The sequence below is a fragment of the Podarcis filfolensis genome, assembly GCF_964270895.1.
Source record: "Podarcis filfolensis genome assembly, chromosome: 6".
Lineage (NCBI taxonomy): Eukaryota > Metazoa > Chordata > Lepidosauria > Squamata > Lacertidae > Podarcis > Podarcis filfolensis.
Window position 1 is genome coordinate 96,908,751 of NC_139609.1, and position 19,930 is coordinate 96,928,680.

At 46.3% G+C, this 19,930-nt stretch overlaps 1 protein-coding gene across 12 annotated transcripts in view; it reads right to left on the reverse strand.

Annotated features, from left to right (window-relative positions):
- The window catches only part of NOL4L (nucleolar protein 4 like), a 135,578-nt gene that overhangs the window by 36,976 nt on the left and 78,672 nt on the right, over nucleotides 1–19,930 (reverse strand). For 10 of the 12 annotated variants that reach the window (XM_083618640.1, XM_083618641.1, XM_083618636.1 and 7 more), the window contains one exon: nucleotides 1,042–1,183. In XM_083618640.1, coding sequence (XP_083474766.1) covers nucleotides 1,042–1,183 — 142 coding nt within the window. Of the gene's footprint in view, nucleotides 1–1,041; nucleotides 1,184–1,620; nucleotides 3,040–13,218; nucleotides 13,272–14,311; nucleotides 14,424–19,930 lie in introns of those variants that run through there. The other 2 variants (XM_083618645.1, XM_083618639.1) reach the window with 2 other exon arrangements.

The window sequence follows — 19,930 nt, forward strand, 5'->3', positions numbered from 1 at the left end:
TTTCTCTCAAGAAGTGCCGGTTCCAGTCACCAGGCATAACAATCCCAGAACTGTCCACAACCACAACAGGGATGGCCATTGTGTGGGCTGATTCTATTCTCCAGGCAAATTTGGGGGTATGAACAATCGGGAGGGAGACACCTCTCCCACCCCCCGCTCCCCACCCCACAGTCAGCTGGATCCTGTAAGATGGCATCACTCTGGAGTAAAGGAATATGCACTTGGACAGCATGAAGTCCCCAAACAGAGGAGGAGCCAAGGGTCAAATGTGCTTTCTGAATGATTCCCTGACCAGTCAAAGTCAGCAGTAGTCTTTTGCTGGAGACAGTACAATGCAACAAATCCACATGTTGGTTCGTAATTTTGCTTTCTTAACAAATGAAAGGAGTTATGAACACTTTCAGGGCCTCACCTAGCTGCTATTCCAGGTTTACGCAATGACTTTAGACTATGTACATGAGGAGAAAAACAAAGTAGCCCTGAGGTGGCGGGTTAGGGTACCATTTCAGGCTGCAGGTGGGAGAAATCTTGTTTCTAATGCTCTCCTGCATATAATGCTCTTTCTGCTGCACGTTGGTTTTCTACTTGCAGAGGGATTTTTAAATGTGGGGGAAGCATTAAGAAATGGTGCACGCAAACACACCCACCCCATGTTTGAATCCTGAGCTCGCACAGTCCACTCTCATTGCCACCTCATTCTATTGCACATGTGGGCCAAGTTTTAATTCAGAAAGAAACAGTGGGGAGGGCACATATCACTGGGATGCCTGCCTCTCTCTCAAGGCACCGCAAGACAAGAGTTGCTGAGCTGCCACCAGAGAGAGATTGGAAGCATGGCCTCCATCACTGGCCTGGAGTTCTTTACAACCTGCACATGGCAAAGAGCACTAATTACATCAAGAGATGCATAATTAGAACTTTTGACAAAAGGATCCAAAGGGCCAAAGAGCATAATAAATTATATGCACTGTGTGGGGGGTACATTATAAAAGAAGTTTTGAAAAATACCCGTCACCCCAGATGGCATTAATGGGCACTCACCATCCTCCTGGCTGTGGATGTTCTGCGGGCTGCGCATGCCTTCCTCCTGGCTAGGACTCAAACTGGAGTTAAGATGCTGGTCAGCTGACATCCATGTGGAGTCACTCATATCAAAGTCCTCACTGCTCACCGATGTCTCATCCTAGAGAGGAGCAAGAAAGGGTTAAAAGATAAACCAAAGGGAGGGGTGAGGGTGATTCCGCCTTTCTACCAGCCCTCACCCACCCACCCTTCTCTCCCCACCCCTAAATCCTGCCCCCCCCACTTCCCCAGCACAGCCCATTCCCCACTGAGGCTTCCTGTTTGAAGATGTGAAGATGACGAATGACAGAGAGCTTAATTAAGGGCAATTAGGCAAGGCCTGCTTCCAGGGACAGATTGCTTTTGCCCTGCCTAACATACACCCTCCCCATGGCAGAGAGCTGCCTGCACCAGCCTGGCTATACGAGCCATGCAGATGGGGCAAAGCTTGCGCATACTGGCAGGTTAGCTGCTAGAAGCAGGTAGCAGACAATGGAACGCTTGTAGGAACTTGGCATGGGAAAACAAGCTGCTGTGGTTGGAGCCTATTATACATACCAGAACCAGGAGATCCTGTATCCTGGATATTATTCATAGTCCCCCTCGGCAGCATCTTCCTGCCATCGCCCCCGCCAGGGGACACAACATTCATGTGTAAGTCTTATCTTGTTTATCCTTCCAACAATCCCAGGAGGTAGATTAAGAAAGTGTGACCCACACAAGGTCATCTGGGGAGCTTCTTGGCTATGTGAGGATTTGACCCTGGGATCTGAATGCAACTAAGCGACCAATATGATGCTGCTCTTTTACATTTTTCTAGTGCCATCCGGGTGCCAGGTGCTGCACAGACTATGGATGTGATGCGGTCTCTGCCTAGATATTTTTGAAAATATACAAGGACAAGAACAGCAGCAAAAACAAAGAAACTGAAGAATAAAATAATAAATGAAGCAAGGATGGGCAAGAGGATCAAGGACCGATAGGTGAAGGAGATGCTTATTAAGGGGGAAATTCAAGAAAGTCATAGCCAAAGAATCAGCAGTAGTGCCATTTCATATTTGTGCCGGGGGGAGGGGGCTTAAGGAAGACCCTCAGTAAGCAAGAAAAAACTACTTGAAGGTATATGACTCACAAAATCCAGTACATATTAAGAGCTTTTGCAGTATTTATTGGTAAAACACACCTCAGTAATTGTAGCAAAAGCTATCAAAAGAATCATGTGACACTTTAAAGATGGACAAATTTATTTTGGCAAAAGCTTTCACAGACACAAGCCCACTTAGTCAGACACAAGGCTGTGAATCCACAAAAGCTTATGTCATAATATATTTACTAGTCCTTAAGCGGCCACAAAAATCTGAATGCTTGCTACAAGAGACTAACATGAATTGCCCTCTGGAACTAACTATACCAGTTCTTAAAAACACAGTACAAATACCTGATCCACCATAGCCAAATTCTAGAAGAACTTTAAATTTTCTATTTTGGATTACTGGTAGCGAAGGGTTTGGGGGGTGCCTTTATTTTAAAACCTCACCTGCAAAACGAGAATACATAAGCAGCTCAAGAAAGTGAGATCCATTTGTGGGATAAAGTACTCCTGTGCTGACTATGTAAATGCATAAGGTGGCAATAGCTTGGTTCTAATCCAATACAAATCTGTTCGGCTCTTTTAGGCCTGATAAGGGTTTGCACTGACTCCCTCTGCCTCTCCGATCTCTGATCCTGCTGTAACCAAGTACTATGAATATGCTTTGGTTGTGCTGAGGACATTAAGCTCTCTGGGGAAGGGAGGGTCAGTGGATGCTGGGGGGGGGGTAGGAACTGATATTTTTTAGTTCTGAATACGGTATGTTTTTATTCTGCATGTTTTTTGTGTTCAAGTTTTTTGTATCAAAATATAAAAGCAATACAACCTACTTGCATTCTCCCACTCCCCACTCCTGGTCCACTTTTTCTTAATTAGCAAAGAGATGTGTGCCTTTTGGCATGCCTGCCTGATAGGGTTGCCATATTTCAAAGAGCAAGAAAGAGGACACGTTTGCCAACTTCCGCTTTTAACTACGGATCACTATGACAGCTCTACCCATGAAAAGAGGGCATGTCCTGGAAAAAGAGGACATATGGCAACCCCTGTTTTTATTGCTTGTGACAATAGTTACTCAAGAGTGTAGAGCCAACAAGTTGGCTAGCAATGAAGATCTTCCCGTGGGGAGAAGATCACATATGGCCTGAAACCGGGTGGAGAGTAATTTCCATCTGCTCACCTTAAACAGTGGTCTACATAAGTGAGTCTCTCAGGCAAACGGTCACAGAGAGAAAAGTAGCCTGACCACAGGCCCAGAGACAGGTATGGTAGAAGATGGGACCATAAAGAAATAATAGGTAATTGTGCCACAAGCCCCACCTGAAAGCTGCATGCTCACATAGCCAATTATTGTGGAAGTTGAAGCCCGATAACATTTAGAGGGCCAGAGGTTCGCCAGCCTTGGCTGAGAGGAACCCAACACAGAAATGATATTAACAGGAAATGTGGAGAGAAGAGCAGCAAAGTAAAATTAGAAAATGCATATAAAATGCCCCCATTAAAATGCTATTAAAGTCCTATTTAACAAATTATTTTTACTGATGATTATACTAATATTTAATGCTATTTCCAACTGCTCCAAGCACTTCACATACATTATCACAATGATCTTACAACAACTCCATGAGACAGGCTGGCATTATTACCCCAATGCTGGTGGGAAGCGGGGGGGGGGGGGAGGAGAGAAGACAGTTCGCCTAAGGAGCCTCCCTAATTCATTCTCCCACTTCAGGCACTTGATCATGTGGGCTCTAGTCCATGAGTGTTTCTGCTGCAATAAATAAATATTTATATTCATTTGTTATATTTATCAGTTCGTTGTGCAATGAGCCTCTAGGCAAGTGCCATTCTAAGGCGCCACAGGAACTTGCTATTTGTACAAACACAGTTTATTTCTATCCAGAAGCTTGCTTCTTCAGAAGCAGCAAACTTCCAAGAATCAGACGTTGGTGCTGAATAACGGAAAGCGATCCTCACCGTAACGGCCCAGTAGCAAAAGTGGTCCACACTTTGCATAGTTAAGTTGGTTGCCACAGCATGAAAAGCACCAAATAAACTTAACAAAAATGCACCTCTCTCTATGCGTAATGCTCACTGGAAGGACAGATCCTGAAGCTGAGGCTCCAATACTTTGGCCACCTCATGAGAAGAGAAGACTCCCTGGAAAAGACCCTGATGTTGGGAAAGATGGAGGGCACAAGGAGAAGGGGACGACAGAGGACGAGATGGTGGGACAGTGTTCTCGAAGCTACAAACATGAGTCTGACCAAACTGTGGGAGGCAGTGGAAGACAGGAGTGCCTGGCGTGCTCTGGTCCATGGGGTCACGAAGAGTCGGACACGACTAAACGACTAAAAAACAACAACTATGCGTAATGGTGAGCATCTGTGAGGCTCCCAGGTGCCTATACATGAGTATTTAAGGATGCACACTTGTCATTCACACTGCACTGCTCCCACAAATCCAGAGACTTGTTCACCTCTGGAGCTGAACAAAAGCAAAGGGAGCAGTTCATCCCACCAAAGAGTTGAGAGATGGTTTGTCTTGCCAAGTACAAACTGATATGGTGGGGAATCCCACTGCAGAGACTCCTCTGAAGTGAACAGGAGGTACATCCTTTCTTGCCTCCTGCATGGGCCAACGGACTTTGTGCAGGGGATGTTTCTGGCAAATCGTGCTTTTTATCCTCTTATCTCCTGGTGCCACAGGTGGCAGGTGGCCGTTTGAGGGTGCTCCTGCTGGTCTGCCAGCTGAATAATAACACTCTGTCTAAGGGTTCTTATTTGCTGGAAGGGGAACAAACACACCCTCTCAAAGGTCGCAGAAAACTTTGCCTGGCATCTCCACGGCACTTCCTAAGGAATTGATTGCATTCCTGTCTCCCACTCCCGCGGTCAAGAGGACATTCTCATGTGTGCACCCTCTTTCTCTCCTCTCCTCTCCCTCCCTCCTTCCTAACCTTCACTCTGCTTTAAGGCACAGGCCTTGGATGGCTTCCAGAGCCGGAAAGGTCAGCCACAAGATTTCAAAATCATCAGCGTCACCATAAAGGCAGTTAAGAGCCTGCATGAACGGAAAAGCAGAGGGACCCCTCCCTAAAAGACCCCTGCGGCAAGGGCTGACAGAGCAGGACTCGGTGAGAGCCCCAGTTCCAAGGCATTTGCTTTAATGGGTTTTCTGTCTGCCTTTTTCCTCCTGAAATGATAGTCAGACCACATCCCTAGTAATGGGCTAGAGCCACTGGGCATACGAACACAGAGTTGTTGTTTTTTGCTCTGTTTAGCCTTGTTCTTTGAACAGCTTTTCAAAGGCAGCTCAGACCATCGCTGGCCCGCCTACCTCTGCAAATGAGCCTCAGACCAGATAACCCAGTAAGGATTCTGGGGAGGGCGTGGGAGCAGAACCCCCTTATCTCTTTTCAGCTTTTAGCATCTGGCAGCCAGGGGTATACAGCCTCTGCAGAGAAAGGCTGCACTTCTGACAAACAAATCTATACTTCACTCATATAGCTAACCTGTTTTTAAAAGCAGTTATTGGCTCTCTCAACATCCTGTGGCAATGAGTTCCATAGGCAAGGCAGAAAAAGATGTTGTCTGGACACCTTTTTTTAAAAAAGGTTGGTGTTAGAACTTCTCAAACATTTTTTTCAGACTCCTGGAAAGCTAATGCCTAAGTATCTGCTGCTGCCTCCCTTAGAAAGCTGACTCCTCTCTTGTTGACATAAGTCATTCAGATATGGGGGAAAGAGATGCTCTCTCCTGCTTGGCATCCACCTGCTGCTTATCCATTTCTGAAGAGAACCAAAAGGAACTGCAACTCGTAGGGAAGCATTTTCTCCCTACTCATGACTTTCTAAACGTGGGTAACATAACCCATTCATTGTTTCATTCATCATTTATCCTGCAAAGGCTGAATGGTTTCAAGCTGTTCTTCATACGGAAAAGTGCAACCCACCCATTCCGACCTGGACATTTTAGTTACCCTTTTATGAGTCTTCTTGTCTGCTTGGGAGCAACAACAAAACTGCACATACCATTTTAAAATGGAGAAGCACCCTAGCAGGCTTATTCAACTGCTCCATCCATTCCCCAGCAATCCCTTCATTTTCACTGTACCGGCCTGAAGCCAAAAAGTTATGAGGGTCTGGACCCTGGCCTCCCTTCCCCAAACAGGCCCTTGGAAAGTTGCTCTACCCCTCCCTCCCTTCTCTCCCTCCTTATTTTTCTTGAGGACAAACATCTTCAGAACAGGCCTGAGTGCTCCCTCTTCCTCTTCCTGTCCCGCTGGCTGCAGACAGATCTGCTCACACAAGGCAGGAAGTGTGGCTTCATCCTGCCTCCTCCCCCAACCCCAAATCCCCACTGAGATGCGCCTTGCAGGGAGTTTCCTGGAATTTATGGCTTCTGCACAGCCTCAAGCCTGCCTGGCTTATAAAACGGGTTGCAGGACAAAACGGCCTAGAGAACCCCCTTGAAATTCAGATTTGCACAAGCCACAGGATGATCCGCACGCTGAGATGTACCACATGGGGGCTGTCACAAAGAACATGAAGCACCCAACAGACCCTGCTCATCTTAAGTGTGCACCCCATTTTCCTTTGGCAAATGTACCAAGGGGACATACAACAATACGGAGACATGCAAGGGGAGATGTCAGGAGCCTGCCTTAGTACGGTGTGGCCAGGAGGTCCCGGTTCAAATCCCTGCTCAGCCATGCGCAAAAGAAAAAGTGTCACAGCCCCAGCTGCTTGCCTGTAAAAAACTGGGGAAGGTACGGGCTATGTGTACGCAGCAGTTCAATGCGAGCACAGAATTCAGCTTCCAGAGAATCTCAGTTTAAAATTCAAGTTTCTAGCCCTTCTGGCTGTGAAAATAGGTTTGGAACTGTGTGGCTAGTGCATGATGGAAGCTCAAGGGGTCAGGTTTGGGAGCTGGACAAGATTTCCTGTGGTCAGGGATGGAGTTTCCATGCTTTGCAGGGCTCCTTCCCCCATGAGTTGCAGAAGCAGAATAAATTAGGCAGAACAGGAGAATTTATACCAACAGGTCCAATTTACGTAAGTTTATACAGGCTGCGGAATTCCACCTTTCTTTTTTAAGTGGAATACATACCGTTCTGATAATAGTGATGAGTGTATTGCGGGCATGAGAAGATTTGAGGATGGCAGAGGATTCTCCATGTTGAACATGCAACAGAAATCCAAAATAAGGAAGAAAAAAAGACTTCTGCACCCTACTTGCTACCTATTCTAGTCTCTATAAAATAATCACATTTAAAATGCACACAGGGGGCAGACCAGCATATTTTCTCCACCTCTTTCACTACCAACACCACAAACCTAAGCAGCTTGAATTACTGTAACCATTCACACAGTGCCCATCACTGCAAGTATCTGGGAGACTTGCCCAGGTAGCTCTGTTTACAGAACTGCCAAACTAGACGTGAGGGTGGCTGGCCCATGTGTCAGAAACCAGTTACCACTGAATTCCTAGTGGGAAACGAGTCAGCTAGAAAAGCAAGAGGGTGGGAGAGATGTGCAGAATATTTCTCCCACATCTCGTCACTCCACACCCACCATGTTTCTCCTGGTAGGTCTCTGATGCATCAGGTAATTCTCACCAAGGCAAAAAATATCAGGGGGAATGTGACTTTGGTAGTTAAGTGTGGGGGGTGGGGAGGCATTCGACACACACAGCGTCCCCACCTGTGCCACACTTCAGAGTGCCTCACTGATTCACTACGTTTTCTAAGAATTCAGCACAATCCACATTCTGACATATAGTACATGCAGCTGTTAATGTGTAGCGTGGTCCTAAGGGAGCAGCCCTTACAGCAATCCCAAAATCAACACTCTCAAAATCCTCAGAGTGACATCCTGGGCCAATGATAATCTTTCTGCCTAACCTACCTCACAGGATTGTCACAAGCACAACAATTTTAATTTTGGATTGCCTTTTGGCCAAAGATGGCCCCCCAAAGCAGCTCACAGTAGGTCAATTCATGGACGCAAGTGGGAAGCATATAAGCTACCCATAGCTCCCAAGAGGAAGGTTGGAATAAACATGCAGCACACAGCCACAAATAAAAAGAATGTCCGTCAGCATAGATCCCTACAGCACCTTCCACCATGGGGCACAAACAGTTGACTTTCTGCACTCACTCTTATGTGTCCAGGTCGGGAGAGAAGAGGGAACTCATTTTCCATGGGATTCTTCTTACACGTAGATTAGAAATGTCTAAAGTAACACAGAGCTCTCACTTCTAGTTCCCTTTTCAAAGCTGAATTTGTGTGGTGTGGGCAGAACCATGAGACAGATGGAGACACCCTCTATATCCTTGGAACGAGGAACCTGTGGCCCTCCAGGAGTTGTTGGACAACATCACCAACATGCCACACATCAAGCATTGGGGACCACACACTTGAGGTGGGAGAGTTTTGACCATCTTTGGTTCCACCATGACCAGCAACCTCTCCATCAATGCTGAGCTGCACAAGTGTATTGGCAAGGCAGCAATGGCTCACCTCTCCAAAAGGGTATTGGGAGAATGGGATGCTAATGACCAATACAAAGATTAAGGTCTACCAGGTATGCGTGTTAAGTGTGCTGCTTTATGGAAGTGAGTTGTGGGCAACCTACAGCCACAAGGAGCAATGCCTCAGTGCCTTCTACTTGTGCTCCCTCAGGAAGATTTTGGGCTTGCATGGCAGGACAGAGTCTCAAACAAAGACATGCTCTCCCATGGCCACAATCCAAGTATGTTCGCACTCCTGTTTCAGCGATGCCTACACTGGCTTGGTCACGTCCACAGAATGGAAGATGGCAGGATACCCAAGGACATGCTCTATGGGGAACTGGCTTCAGGTACTAGACCTGTTGGCAGATCAATTCTGTGTTACAAAGATGTCTGCAAATGAGATGTGGAGGCTGACAACACCAGCCTCGCTGTGTGAGAATTCCTTGCAGACAACTGCAGTGCCTGGAGACAGATACAGAGGTCATGTATCCACAGCAGTGACCAGAGGAAGAGTGACCACTGGGAGGGACGCAGAGAAGCAGCACCATGGTGCATCTACAGCAACACAACCAGACTCCTTCATCTACCCCAGCTGCAACCAAACATGTCTATCTCCTATTGGTCTCCACCACAGAAGGCCCTGCAACCTTCCAACAGTTTGACTTCATCCTTAAAGGTGCACTTCTCCATTGTCTCCCGAGACAGACGGATGCCAGCCAGAATAATCATTCTCTGGCTACAGTGGCTGTGGGAGGCCACAGGTTCCCCACTGCTGATGTACCTCAGGTGGGAAGCTAAAGGCCATTAGCAAAAGGTCACGCACCCCTAGGTCATGGGGTGCCCTTAGCTGTTCTTATCTACCAAGTCACTCCAGATTGTCCAAGTTAGGGAGTGTGTGGAGAGCAGATTCGTCCAAAAGTTTCTCCTATGGCTCTGACTGCACAGGAGTTCCTACTGATCACAGTCAATCATAAACAATTTGGATAGCACTTCTGTGTTTCAAGCAATTTGCGCGCGCGCGCGCACACACACACACACACACACACACACACACACTTACATTTTCCTGCAGGAAAATGTTACAGTGTGTCTTGGGGGGGGGGTGTTACCTGGGCCTTAGCATCAAAGAAAGGCATCTCTACTCTGACAGATCTAGCTTCACAAACAATTTTTAGGTATTTATTTTTTCAAATTTTAACATTTAAGAAGTGCAGACTGCATGCAAGTAAATGGCATCTCCAAGCAATTAAATGTTTGCTCTGGCCTGGGAGGAAGCAGTTCAAGTAGTCCTCCTTTAACAATATTGCTCCTGTAAGCTACTCTCCCTCCCTGCCTCTCTGCACAGCCTTCCAACCTGCAATAGGGGTATAACAATGAACTTTACGGCACTAATTGCTCTTCCATTCAAGGTGTTTTGTCTGGGTTTCTTTCCTTTCACATTTTTAAGGACTCTTCCCACCTCCCTGGAAAGTATATATATTAGGGTTGTTATACACGACTCTCTCTCAGCCCGCAATATGGGGATAAAAACAACAAACTGCACAGCAGGTTTTTTGTACGCTACTCTCTGCTTCAGTCCAACCTCAACCTGCAACAGGGGTGCCATACCTCTAGACAACACTGCAGCCTTGCCTGTTTGGAGGGAGGTTCAGAAGGTAGTGATGAGGGAACGGGCCTTTTCAGTTGTGGCTCTCCGCTTGTGGAATGCTCCCCCAGCAAGGTCCACCTTGCTGGAGCAGTTATTATTAACAACTTTTCAACACCAAGTAAAAATCTCTCTTCCCCAGGCATTTGTCAGATTATGATAAATGTTCTCTGCTAACTGTTTTCTATAATTCATTCTTGTTGTTTTGACACAACGCCTGCTGATACCTCTCTCTCTTGTGCATGGGGCTGCAGCTCCACAAGCACGGGAACGCTCAAATCACCAAATGACATTTATATAGCACTTTTGAGTGCTCTGCACACTTCAAATATACTGTCTTGTTTTAATCCTTATAGTGATTCTAAATGGGACGTCAGTTCTTATCCCCCTACTGAGTATGAGGAGGACTCAGGCTGAGAAAAAGCATCTTCCAAGTATGTTTGAACAGGAGACTTCACAATTCCCCAACTTGGTCCCTGTATCAGTCTCCCCAAAAAGGAAGAACAGTATCTTACAAGACATCCCCAGGCAATTACTCCACCAGGATGAGTGTACAGTCCGCACTTGTGGTCAAGCAGATGGGCAGAGACTAGCCTGGGCTCAAGGTGTGTAGTTTGTCCAGAGTGTGGACCACAGGCTCATAAGATGTGCCTCATAAGCACAAATAAAGATTGGGTGCAGGTGTGTCCTGGGAATTCCAGGTCTTCATAACTATGCAAAGATATGCTAAAATTCCAGGTGGAGGGTTAAACTTCACCAACTGGAAGAATCCCAGGGGGCTATGCAGTGCCTCTCAGTCTGTCGAGGAACATATGTCACAGCTTGCCACCCTGTCTCCTCAATAACATCACAGAAACAGAGCCCTGTCCCAGGGACTTGAACTTATGCAACCTGCTCTTAGAGGCCTCCAAGTGAGAGAGACACACCACTGCGCCTCCAGGCAACCACCAATCTGGCAGATAGAGAGTTTTCCTAACATACAGATTAAATATTTTCCCTTGCAGCTTATGCCAAAGAGTTCTCATCTTATCCACAGGAGAAAAGGAGAACAATCACATGTTTATCCTCAGTGACATCCCCTCCGCACACTGGACCCTATTCTCACAACCCTTTCTGCACATGGCAACTGCATCCTTTGGCTACGCTGAGCCCCTTCAGCCTTGCTACTGCACACACAAATCATGTCACGTAAGATTCTGAGGCCACGAACTCAACCCAGGTGGCAATGGGATCCTAACCACTTTTGCCCACTTCAAGTTGTACTTTTGGCATCCATAGGAAAAGCTCAGTATGTGGCGGCGCAGCTACAGGCCTGCATAGCCCATGCAGAAAGTATTATGGGAACAGGCTGCAGTCATTTCCAAGCCAAGTGAACCCATTACCACCTGCTGCATGTGTGTTCGCCCCACCCCCAATCTATTCTCAGTGCTTCCAATGGCTTCTCTTGCCCTGCTTTGGATTATTGCCTGCCCCTCCCTTGCCTTTCTTGATAAGTGGAGTGATCCAGGTTCAGCACAGTAAGGCTGCACACATGCTGACTAGGCTAGAGAACACGCACTTCCTCCCGTGCCTGCTTCCTTTCTTATTTCTTAAAGTAACTCAGTTCAGAGGCGGCTTCCTTTGCAGCAGCATCACTGTGCTGACGCACTAACTTTTCATCAAGCGTTTCTGTGGCCCTTCCTGACATACAGGCAACCTAGTTTGCACAAATCAGGTAGCCTAGTCTGCAGCCAAGTTTACTTTCCCTCTCGCTTAAGTTTATGAGACACCAGAGTTGTCCTCTGTTCCTTCCTCTGTTCAGCCCGCATTTGCAATTTGCTGAGACTCGCCTTCTCTCTAGATTTGGTGCCCTCTGTTGCAAATACTTAATGCTGGAACCTGGGAGTCAAAACATTTCAGAAGGGGCCATAGCTCAACGGCAGGGCTCACTTTAGATGGAGGTCGAATCCCCGCACAACTCTAGCTAGAAGGCTCAGGTGGCAGGTGATGGGAAGGGGCCCTACTGGTGACTCTGGTGAGCAGCTACCAATCAGAGTAAGCAGCACAGGGCTAGATGCAGCAGTAGCCTGCTTCAATATAAGACATTTCAAATATTCATTTTCCCCCATTCAACTTTGGTATATGTGCAAACACTTATTCTTTATTCATTCATGCCACATTTTTAGTCTACCCAAACCGAGGGCTTGTAGTGGGTAAAGGCATAACTCAAGCGGGAAAAGTATAATGGAACACAAGTCTAATATGCATCCTTGGCTAGACCCACCCCACAATTCATTTTAGCCAAACTACTGACAGCCAACCCAAGCAGCGAAGGCATCCAAAGCTCCCAGGAAATGTTGCACAGCTGAGAAACAAGCCACCAGAACCAACTCTCTGTAAGCTTCTTCGTGGTTTTCGCAAGCAGCCTGTCATTACCAGCTAAGCTCTGCATTTGCCAAGAATCTCACCAGGGTGCCTTGTCATAACCAGTAAGAGCCCACACTGGGAGGATTCCTTGCGAAGCCCTTTCTGTGCCAGCCACAATTGCCATCTCTGTCCTCTTTATGCCACATGGATTCTTGTGATAAGAGGCCCTGCCAGACAGGTCCCAATGTCAGCAGCATCTCCTGGCAGCTTTTGTTAATAATGGCACAGCCAAACAGCAACTCCCTGCATTGCTGACTTGCTACTAAACCAAGCGCAAGGTGAGCAATGCATGTCCCCCCTTTTCAAGGCTTGTAATTCTGCTCCCACCATGCATATAATGTGGCCTGCGCTGGACTCAAAATCACAGCAGCCTGTGTGGTATGAACAGGGAGACCCATGTGAGATAAAGCCAGGAGCGCATGCAGATTTGGGGGTTGAAAGAACATCAGCTATATACATCCGCGGCCCTTTGAATCTCCCACATAGAGAAGTATAGCTTTACCTTGCCTGTACAGAGAAACATACAAACAGCATCCTCTGTACCGAAGCATTAAGCTGAAAAAATCAGAAAATATATAAGTGTAGAAAGCAGTATACTTAGAAGGAACTCGGCAAATTATCCAGAACAGTCCTCTCACCCCCCAAATCCCAAGAAAGGACATCCTTCATTTAACCTTCCTTGGCAAATCCAGGGACCAACATTCTCTTGATATTTCCCAGCCTCTCAGATGCACATTCCAATGGAACGGCTCTTGCAGTTTAGAAGGTGCTTCCTAATAGGTTGCCAGATTCAACCTCCCTGCAGGTTTTTATTTAAAGACTTGGAATTAAGCCCACAAAAGTTTCCAGCTCACATTATTTTTATTTACTAGCCACTTGCCCAAACATGCCTGCATTAGACATTTGTACCATGTCATCGTCTTCAAATAAATAAAAAAGACCAGATCTCTTGCCACAAACAGAATTTTCCCTTCCTGATTGTCTAGAGCCACTCTTGCTCATCCCAGGTAGCCAGACATACGGCTTTTTTACTAACTTGTTTAAAACCTTTGCTCCTTCTCTCACCCTCAGCAGATAAGTGAACATGAGCCACATTCTCTTCCCCACCCCAGTCAGAAATCTTATAGCTTTCTGAATAACTGAAAATTGCCCACCACCACCCCAAATACAAAGGAGCAGCGGGATTTCCCTTTCGGTTCTGAGAATTCCACCTTCATCAGTTCACAAGACCAACCTTCCCAGTGCACCATGTTCCACTCTTGAAACTACGGGGTGACCCAAGAATCCAATGTTTTGGGCTCCTTCACAAGAACACATTCCATCTGGTTTTCCACAACATGAGGCCAGGAGAGGCGTTTTGGGGGTGTTTTGGAGGGGGGTTGCTTTCTGTCATGTGCATCAGCCCATTCTACCTAGCTGCCCCAGTCACAAATTCCACTCAATCCAACCGGCACCCCCTCCACTTCCTTTCAGCCTGAGAGCTCTTTTCCTTTCCTCCCTGAGTTCTCGGGAGCTTTCTCTCTGCTAATCTCTTCTTTCTTGTAAACAAACTACAAATGAAACTTTCATTGCAAAAAAGAGCACAAATCCATTACCACGGTCCCTCTCCGGGCTGGGAACCTCAGCAGCCAACCATGCCATGCCAGGGCTGACACCGATGAAAGCGACAGCAGCTGCCCTAATCAGCCTGCACAATCTCTTGCCTGGCCTCTCCTGGCCTAACCTTCCTCACCCTCCCCTCTCCTCTCCTCCCTCCCCATCCCATTCCCCCGCCCAACACATCCAGCTCACAGGAGCACCCTGCAGTAAAGTTCCACCGATTAGGGTCACGGAATATTGACTCAGCTCCTTTACCGAAAGAGCAACCAAACCCCTGCCAGGTACGCTCATAAGGCAACACCCAGAGAAAGGAGTGGAGTCCAAAGACAGGCGCACGCACACCTTCCACCTGCTCCACTATTCACACTAGACTGATATCCCCATCATGTCCCACCTGGATAAAAGAAAAAAGGCATCCGTCTCACGACGCACTGCATTTCTGTGACACCCGGCCACCAACCCGGCCCCTCAGCATGGAAAAGAGCTTTGTAAACATCTGTTAAGTCTTCCAGCTTCCCTGATGACACAAAAAAACAGGGAGGGGAAGGGATACTGGCAGTGAGAAGGACCACAGAGGAAAGTCTTCCATTCTACTTTTTCTTTCTTTCTAGCCTTCAACTGGAACCTCTTCCATTTTTCTCTGGAATACAGACACCCCACAGAAACCACCTTCAGTGACACAATTTTGTTCCAGAGCTCACCATGTAACCCTGCCTGGTAAATGTAAGAAGCAAGTGCTATCAATAACCTGGTTCTTTTACAGCCAGGGTCAATTTCCCTGGGCTGGGCTTATGTTATGTGTGATCCCAAACTCAGGAACACCTCCTGCCCACCTCCTCCTTCACACCCCAATATTCCTCACAACACTCTACTCTCTTTTTGGATGCAAACAACCCATTTATTGCCCAGTTTGCCATCAACAAAATAGTCCTCCCAAACTATAAAGACTGCCAGGAGAAGGAGGCGTGCCACACTAAGAGCTTCCCATTAGTGGAGGCCTGCCAGAGTCTTCTACACCCATACAGGTCAGCAGGACTGGCAAGGGTGGCGGCACCAGTGAAGTTGCTCTCAGACTTTCTCCGCACTGCTGCACCTCCACTCGAAAAGTATTCGCACAAAGATCCAAAGAGCTGCTTTCGGTACAGCCAAGAGCTTTGACACGCTCTGTGGGATTTCGAGTTTTTTTGCTCTGAACAAGATCAGAGATGCAAAATACTTCCTTTGAGTGGGAGAGGTGGGAGGGGTCTGCGGGGAGAGATGCTTTTCAAGAGAAGCGTGGTCCTGTTTTTAAATACATATCCCTTTGCTTTGCAGGATATATATTGCCCTTTATGCACAGAGAGCCTGAGTGTCATCCCCCCCCCACTGGAACAGTTTGCTGTGGTTGTAGCCAGCAAAAGGCCCACCAAGTGTGTCAGGCTGTGTCCATGCATTCGAGATGGAAAGGACACTGGCATGGGCCGAGGGAACTTGTTCTTCAAGACCTGCTCCTGCTGCCCCCACTCTCCTTCAAACATGGCCTCCGAGCCCAGAGGAGCAGGAGAGGAATTCTCACAGCCCAGGGACGGTGCTCCCTCTCCCACTTCTTGCTGCTGACCCCTGGGGCTTGGTGGGTGAACCAAGCAGAAAACTTCCCCTTCCTCACAACATGCCTTCAGAAAAGAAAAAAAGAGGAGAGATGTCTGCTCCCTCTCCAAGGCTCCCTGTTGTCAAAAGCAGGTGTGGGGAGAATCTGGCCCCGCTACAGCAGAGAGGCTGTGCTTTTATTTCCCCCCACAGCAGCCATTCCTCTATCCAGAGTGTAACTAGCAAAACGAATGCATCAGTGTTACCTGTGACCTATGTGGTTTTTTTAAAAATAAATAAATTATGAATTTGCATTGTTGTGTGTTCCACCTTGATATCATCCATGGTGAAGGGCAGGAATGATATAAAATTTATAAATAACTTGAGAAGGGGACTAAGCCTGCACCCCAGCCTTTGGGAAGCAATCCTGCCCTTTCGCTGGACAGCCTCACCTCTTCAACCAGGGGTGGAGAATGGCCCCCATACCCCATGAGCCAACACTGACAGGTGGGTGGGGCTACCCACCTGTCAATCATCTGACATTATGACATCAGGTGACCGGCAGGTAAGCAGTCCCAACCACCTGTCAAGGTTGACCCCCACAGGGTGGGTGAAGCAGCTTCCAGCAGGATTGAAATCTCCACTCACCAGCTGATGAGAGGAAGGTTCGATCCTGCTGGATCTACTTCACTAGCATGTTTCCCACAGGAAAAGAGCTGGTGAAGTAAGACCCAGCAGGACTACACCTTACTCCCGGCCCATCAGCTGATGCCACCCAGTGTTGGTCAGGTGGATGTGGTTTGGGGGAAATGGCCTCATGGCCAAACAGGACCTCTGAGTATCCCTGAGTTCTGTTTCTTGGTCACCCCAGAATGTTGGGAAGTGGATTTTATTTATATGATCACAATGATACAGAGCATTTATATGGTGTTTTCCAGTTTCCAAAGCCACTCACGTGCATTATCCAGCAATGTTTAGTTCATCTCTGAGGTGAGCAGGTATCATTTGTGTATTACAGATAGTGGGTTGACACTGTGAGGTCCAAACTGGATGCGAAACTAAGGCTGTAATCCTGTACCCACCTCCCCTTCGGAGGGAGCCCCACTGGACCTAATGGGAATTAATTCTGAGTGTACGTGCATAAGTTTGTGCTGTAACTGTGTCACTTACTGGTTTTTAAAATTAATAATAATAATAGCAGATGTGATGAGATTTCCATGCGGAATGAAGATTTAACCCTCCCCTCCATTGCACTGGTGAGGAAAGGGGTGCTCAGACTTAGGAACTTTGTGTCCGAGGCAATATTTGAACCAGGAATGCCCTGGTCCACAGCTGAGTCTCTTAACCATTACGCTACTCAGCTCTCTTGTGTATCCATTTCATTTATAAAACGTATTAGTCACTTTCCCTAAAAATAGGCCAAGGCAACACATAGTGTTGAAAACTTCAAAACTAAGTTACTCGTGCCCCGGACAGCGGTCCAATTTTTTAAGAAAAAGGGATGGGGAAACTATGAAAATTGGTGAATCAGCAGCCATGCGTAAGATCTGATTATTTAGAAAACTATTCTAAAACCACATGAGAGATGAGGGGTGGGATGTGAGTCAATAATGTTGTGATAATATAGTCCAACCTCTTCTGTAAGGTACTCATTTTATTGTTGTTACTTTAAAAAACAAATTAACAAGGACAGAACAGCACAAGGTAGCACTAAACAGAGGGACACTGAGCAGCCACAAGGAATATTTCATCAAAGCAGTAACAACCACCACTTCTCCAAGTTATCAAGCATTAAACACAGTCTTGTGAGCATGTCTAGAAGATACTGAGCCACATTTAACCATGGCATAACTACTTCAGTCCACAGAAAAGTGCATTCAATAGAAAGGGAAATTCTTTTGACTCCAAGCGCTGGGGGCTGTTACACCAGCCAGCCGATATTGCACCTGGAAGCCTAGAAGCCCGATGGTATCACCAATGAAGCCCAGTTGCCATACCCAAAGACCACACAAAAGGACAAAGAATGCTACCTGCTTTTACACTATACAAATCACATGCAGCAAAAGCCTTTCTGACAGGTTGGCTAATGTGTGCTGCTCTTCACAGCAAGCCCTACTCTCATCATTATCCATTGCATGAAACTGTACTCCTCTTGGGTGTAACAGAAGAGAATCTGCTCAGGAACACTGTACCAGCTAAGACATTAAAATATAAGAAATGGAGCTGGAAGCATTACTTGATTAATCAATTATAATACATTAGCTGCAGATGTATTTTAATCAGAGCTGTCAGCCCTGAAAGAATGTTCAGTGCTGATAGTCTCTTTTGGGGGGAACATCCAAGCCATGCATTAAAAGGATTTTGAAAACAATACATGATATGCCTTTTATTTATTGTAAAGAAATAATCACTTTCATTGAATAATATGCTCAAAATACCACCTACATTGAGACAGAGGTAATTGTTGTAATCAGCTTAACATTAACGGTTGGTTGGTTGGTTGATTAATTACTTAAAAACATTATAAAGAAATTTGACTAACACCTCTTGATCCTGAACACTTTTACTTGAGAAAAAGACATATTCATTGTGAATCAACTTATTTCTAAATTGTACTTACAGGGCAATTCTATACATGTCTACTCAGAAGTAACTCCTATTAAGTTCAATAAGACTTACTCCTGGGTAAGTATATACAGGAATCCAAATATATAGATTTTATATGGGCATACTTGATATTTGCTAGATTCCCTATCATCCTCAATTCCTGTCCTTTTCCAGATTAGAAAGAGACAGATATTTAAACATGAAAAATATTCCATATGTCACTGCTCGAAGCAAAAAAGGAGCAAACTCTACAGAAAAAAGGTTTCCAAATTTCTGCCTCCAGGCATATTTAAAGCGAACACTGTTGGGCGGGGGGGGGGGGGGGGAGAGACAGGGCTGCAAGCCATGCCAGGGGAAACTGCTGTCAGACAGGCTTTCAAAACTGCCCTTCCTGAAGCTCGAAGGCTTTGCTTAGCCTTCAGCAGGAGAGAACTGGCACCCAGTTCCAAAGTCCATTAGAGCCAAGAAATATAGATTCATTTTATTTGAATTGCTAACCTGTTCACACCCCTCAAGCTCAGGACAGATCAAAACATTTAAAAATGGTTGAAAAGCAGGCAAATTATCCACACTTTTCAGTATTAAACGAAAAGATGGCACAATACAACCCAAAGTGGCTCATGTTTTGACATGCCACATGGGGAAGGAAACCCCACAGATAGTAGGAAGCGACTGAAAATACCTCTTTATATGTCTTCCTGTACAAACTTGGTTCTCGAGAGGGAATAATCAAGTGAGTATTTGGGGAGGTCTAAAAAATTGTGAGGCTATCAATAAAATCCTCGGAGTTACACACCCAGGTGCCATGAAAATCCACCTAGGTCTAGGACTAGCCAAGGCTCAAGTTCCTGCTCTGCCATGGGCTCAACAGTATCAGTCTCAACAGAAAAATGGGAGCACAATGAGACTTGTAGCCTTGGGGGGGGGGCTCACTGGTTTTTTTGCCCCAGGTGAACCCCATAAGGGGCGCAATTGAGGCAGTGTGTGTACACAAATGTGTGTGGGGGGGTGCCAAACTGCATCTTTGACCCAGGTGAAATGACACTTCGTTTCGGCCCTGGCAAAGAATATGAAATCTCAATGTGGGCACTAAAAAAAAAGTCTTCTAACTTGAAATGGCATGTTCTGGAGTAAACAAGTGAATTAGAAAACTTTGCACACTTTGCTAGGGAAAACTTTGCACACTTTGCTGGTGACTATCTGAGTGATAAAACATGAACAGTATTTGAACTGTAGATGTGGGACTTGTTGAACTCAAATAGGCACTGGATTCAATATTACAGAGGAAAGGATCCAATGAAACCTACCAAGATTCATTTAAAGCAGAAGAGGAAAATAGGCATTTGACAGTTACCACCTACCCTACCTTAACGGCAATGTTCCCTACCATCCCAAGTCCAAACTCTCCCCTTTGCCCAACCTATACTCTGCCAACAGTTCAC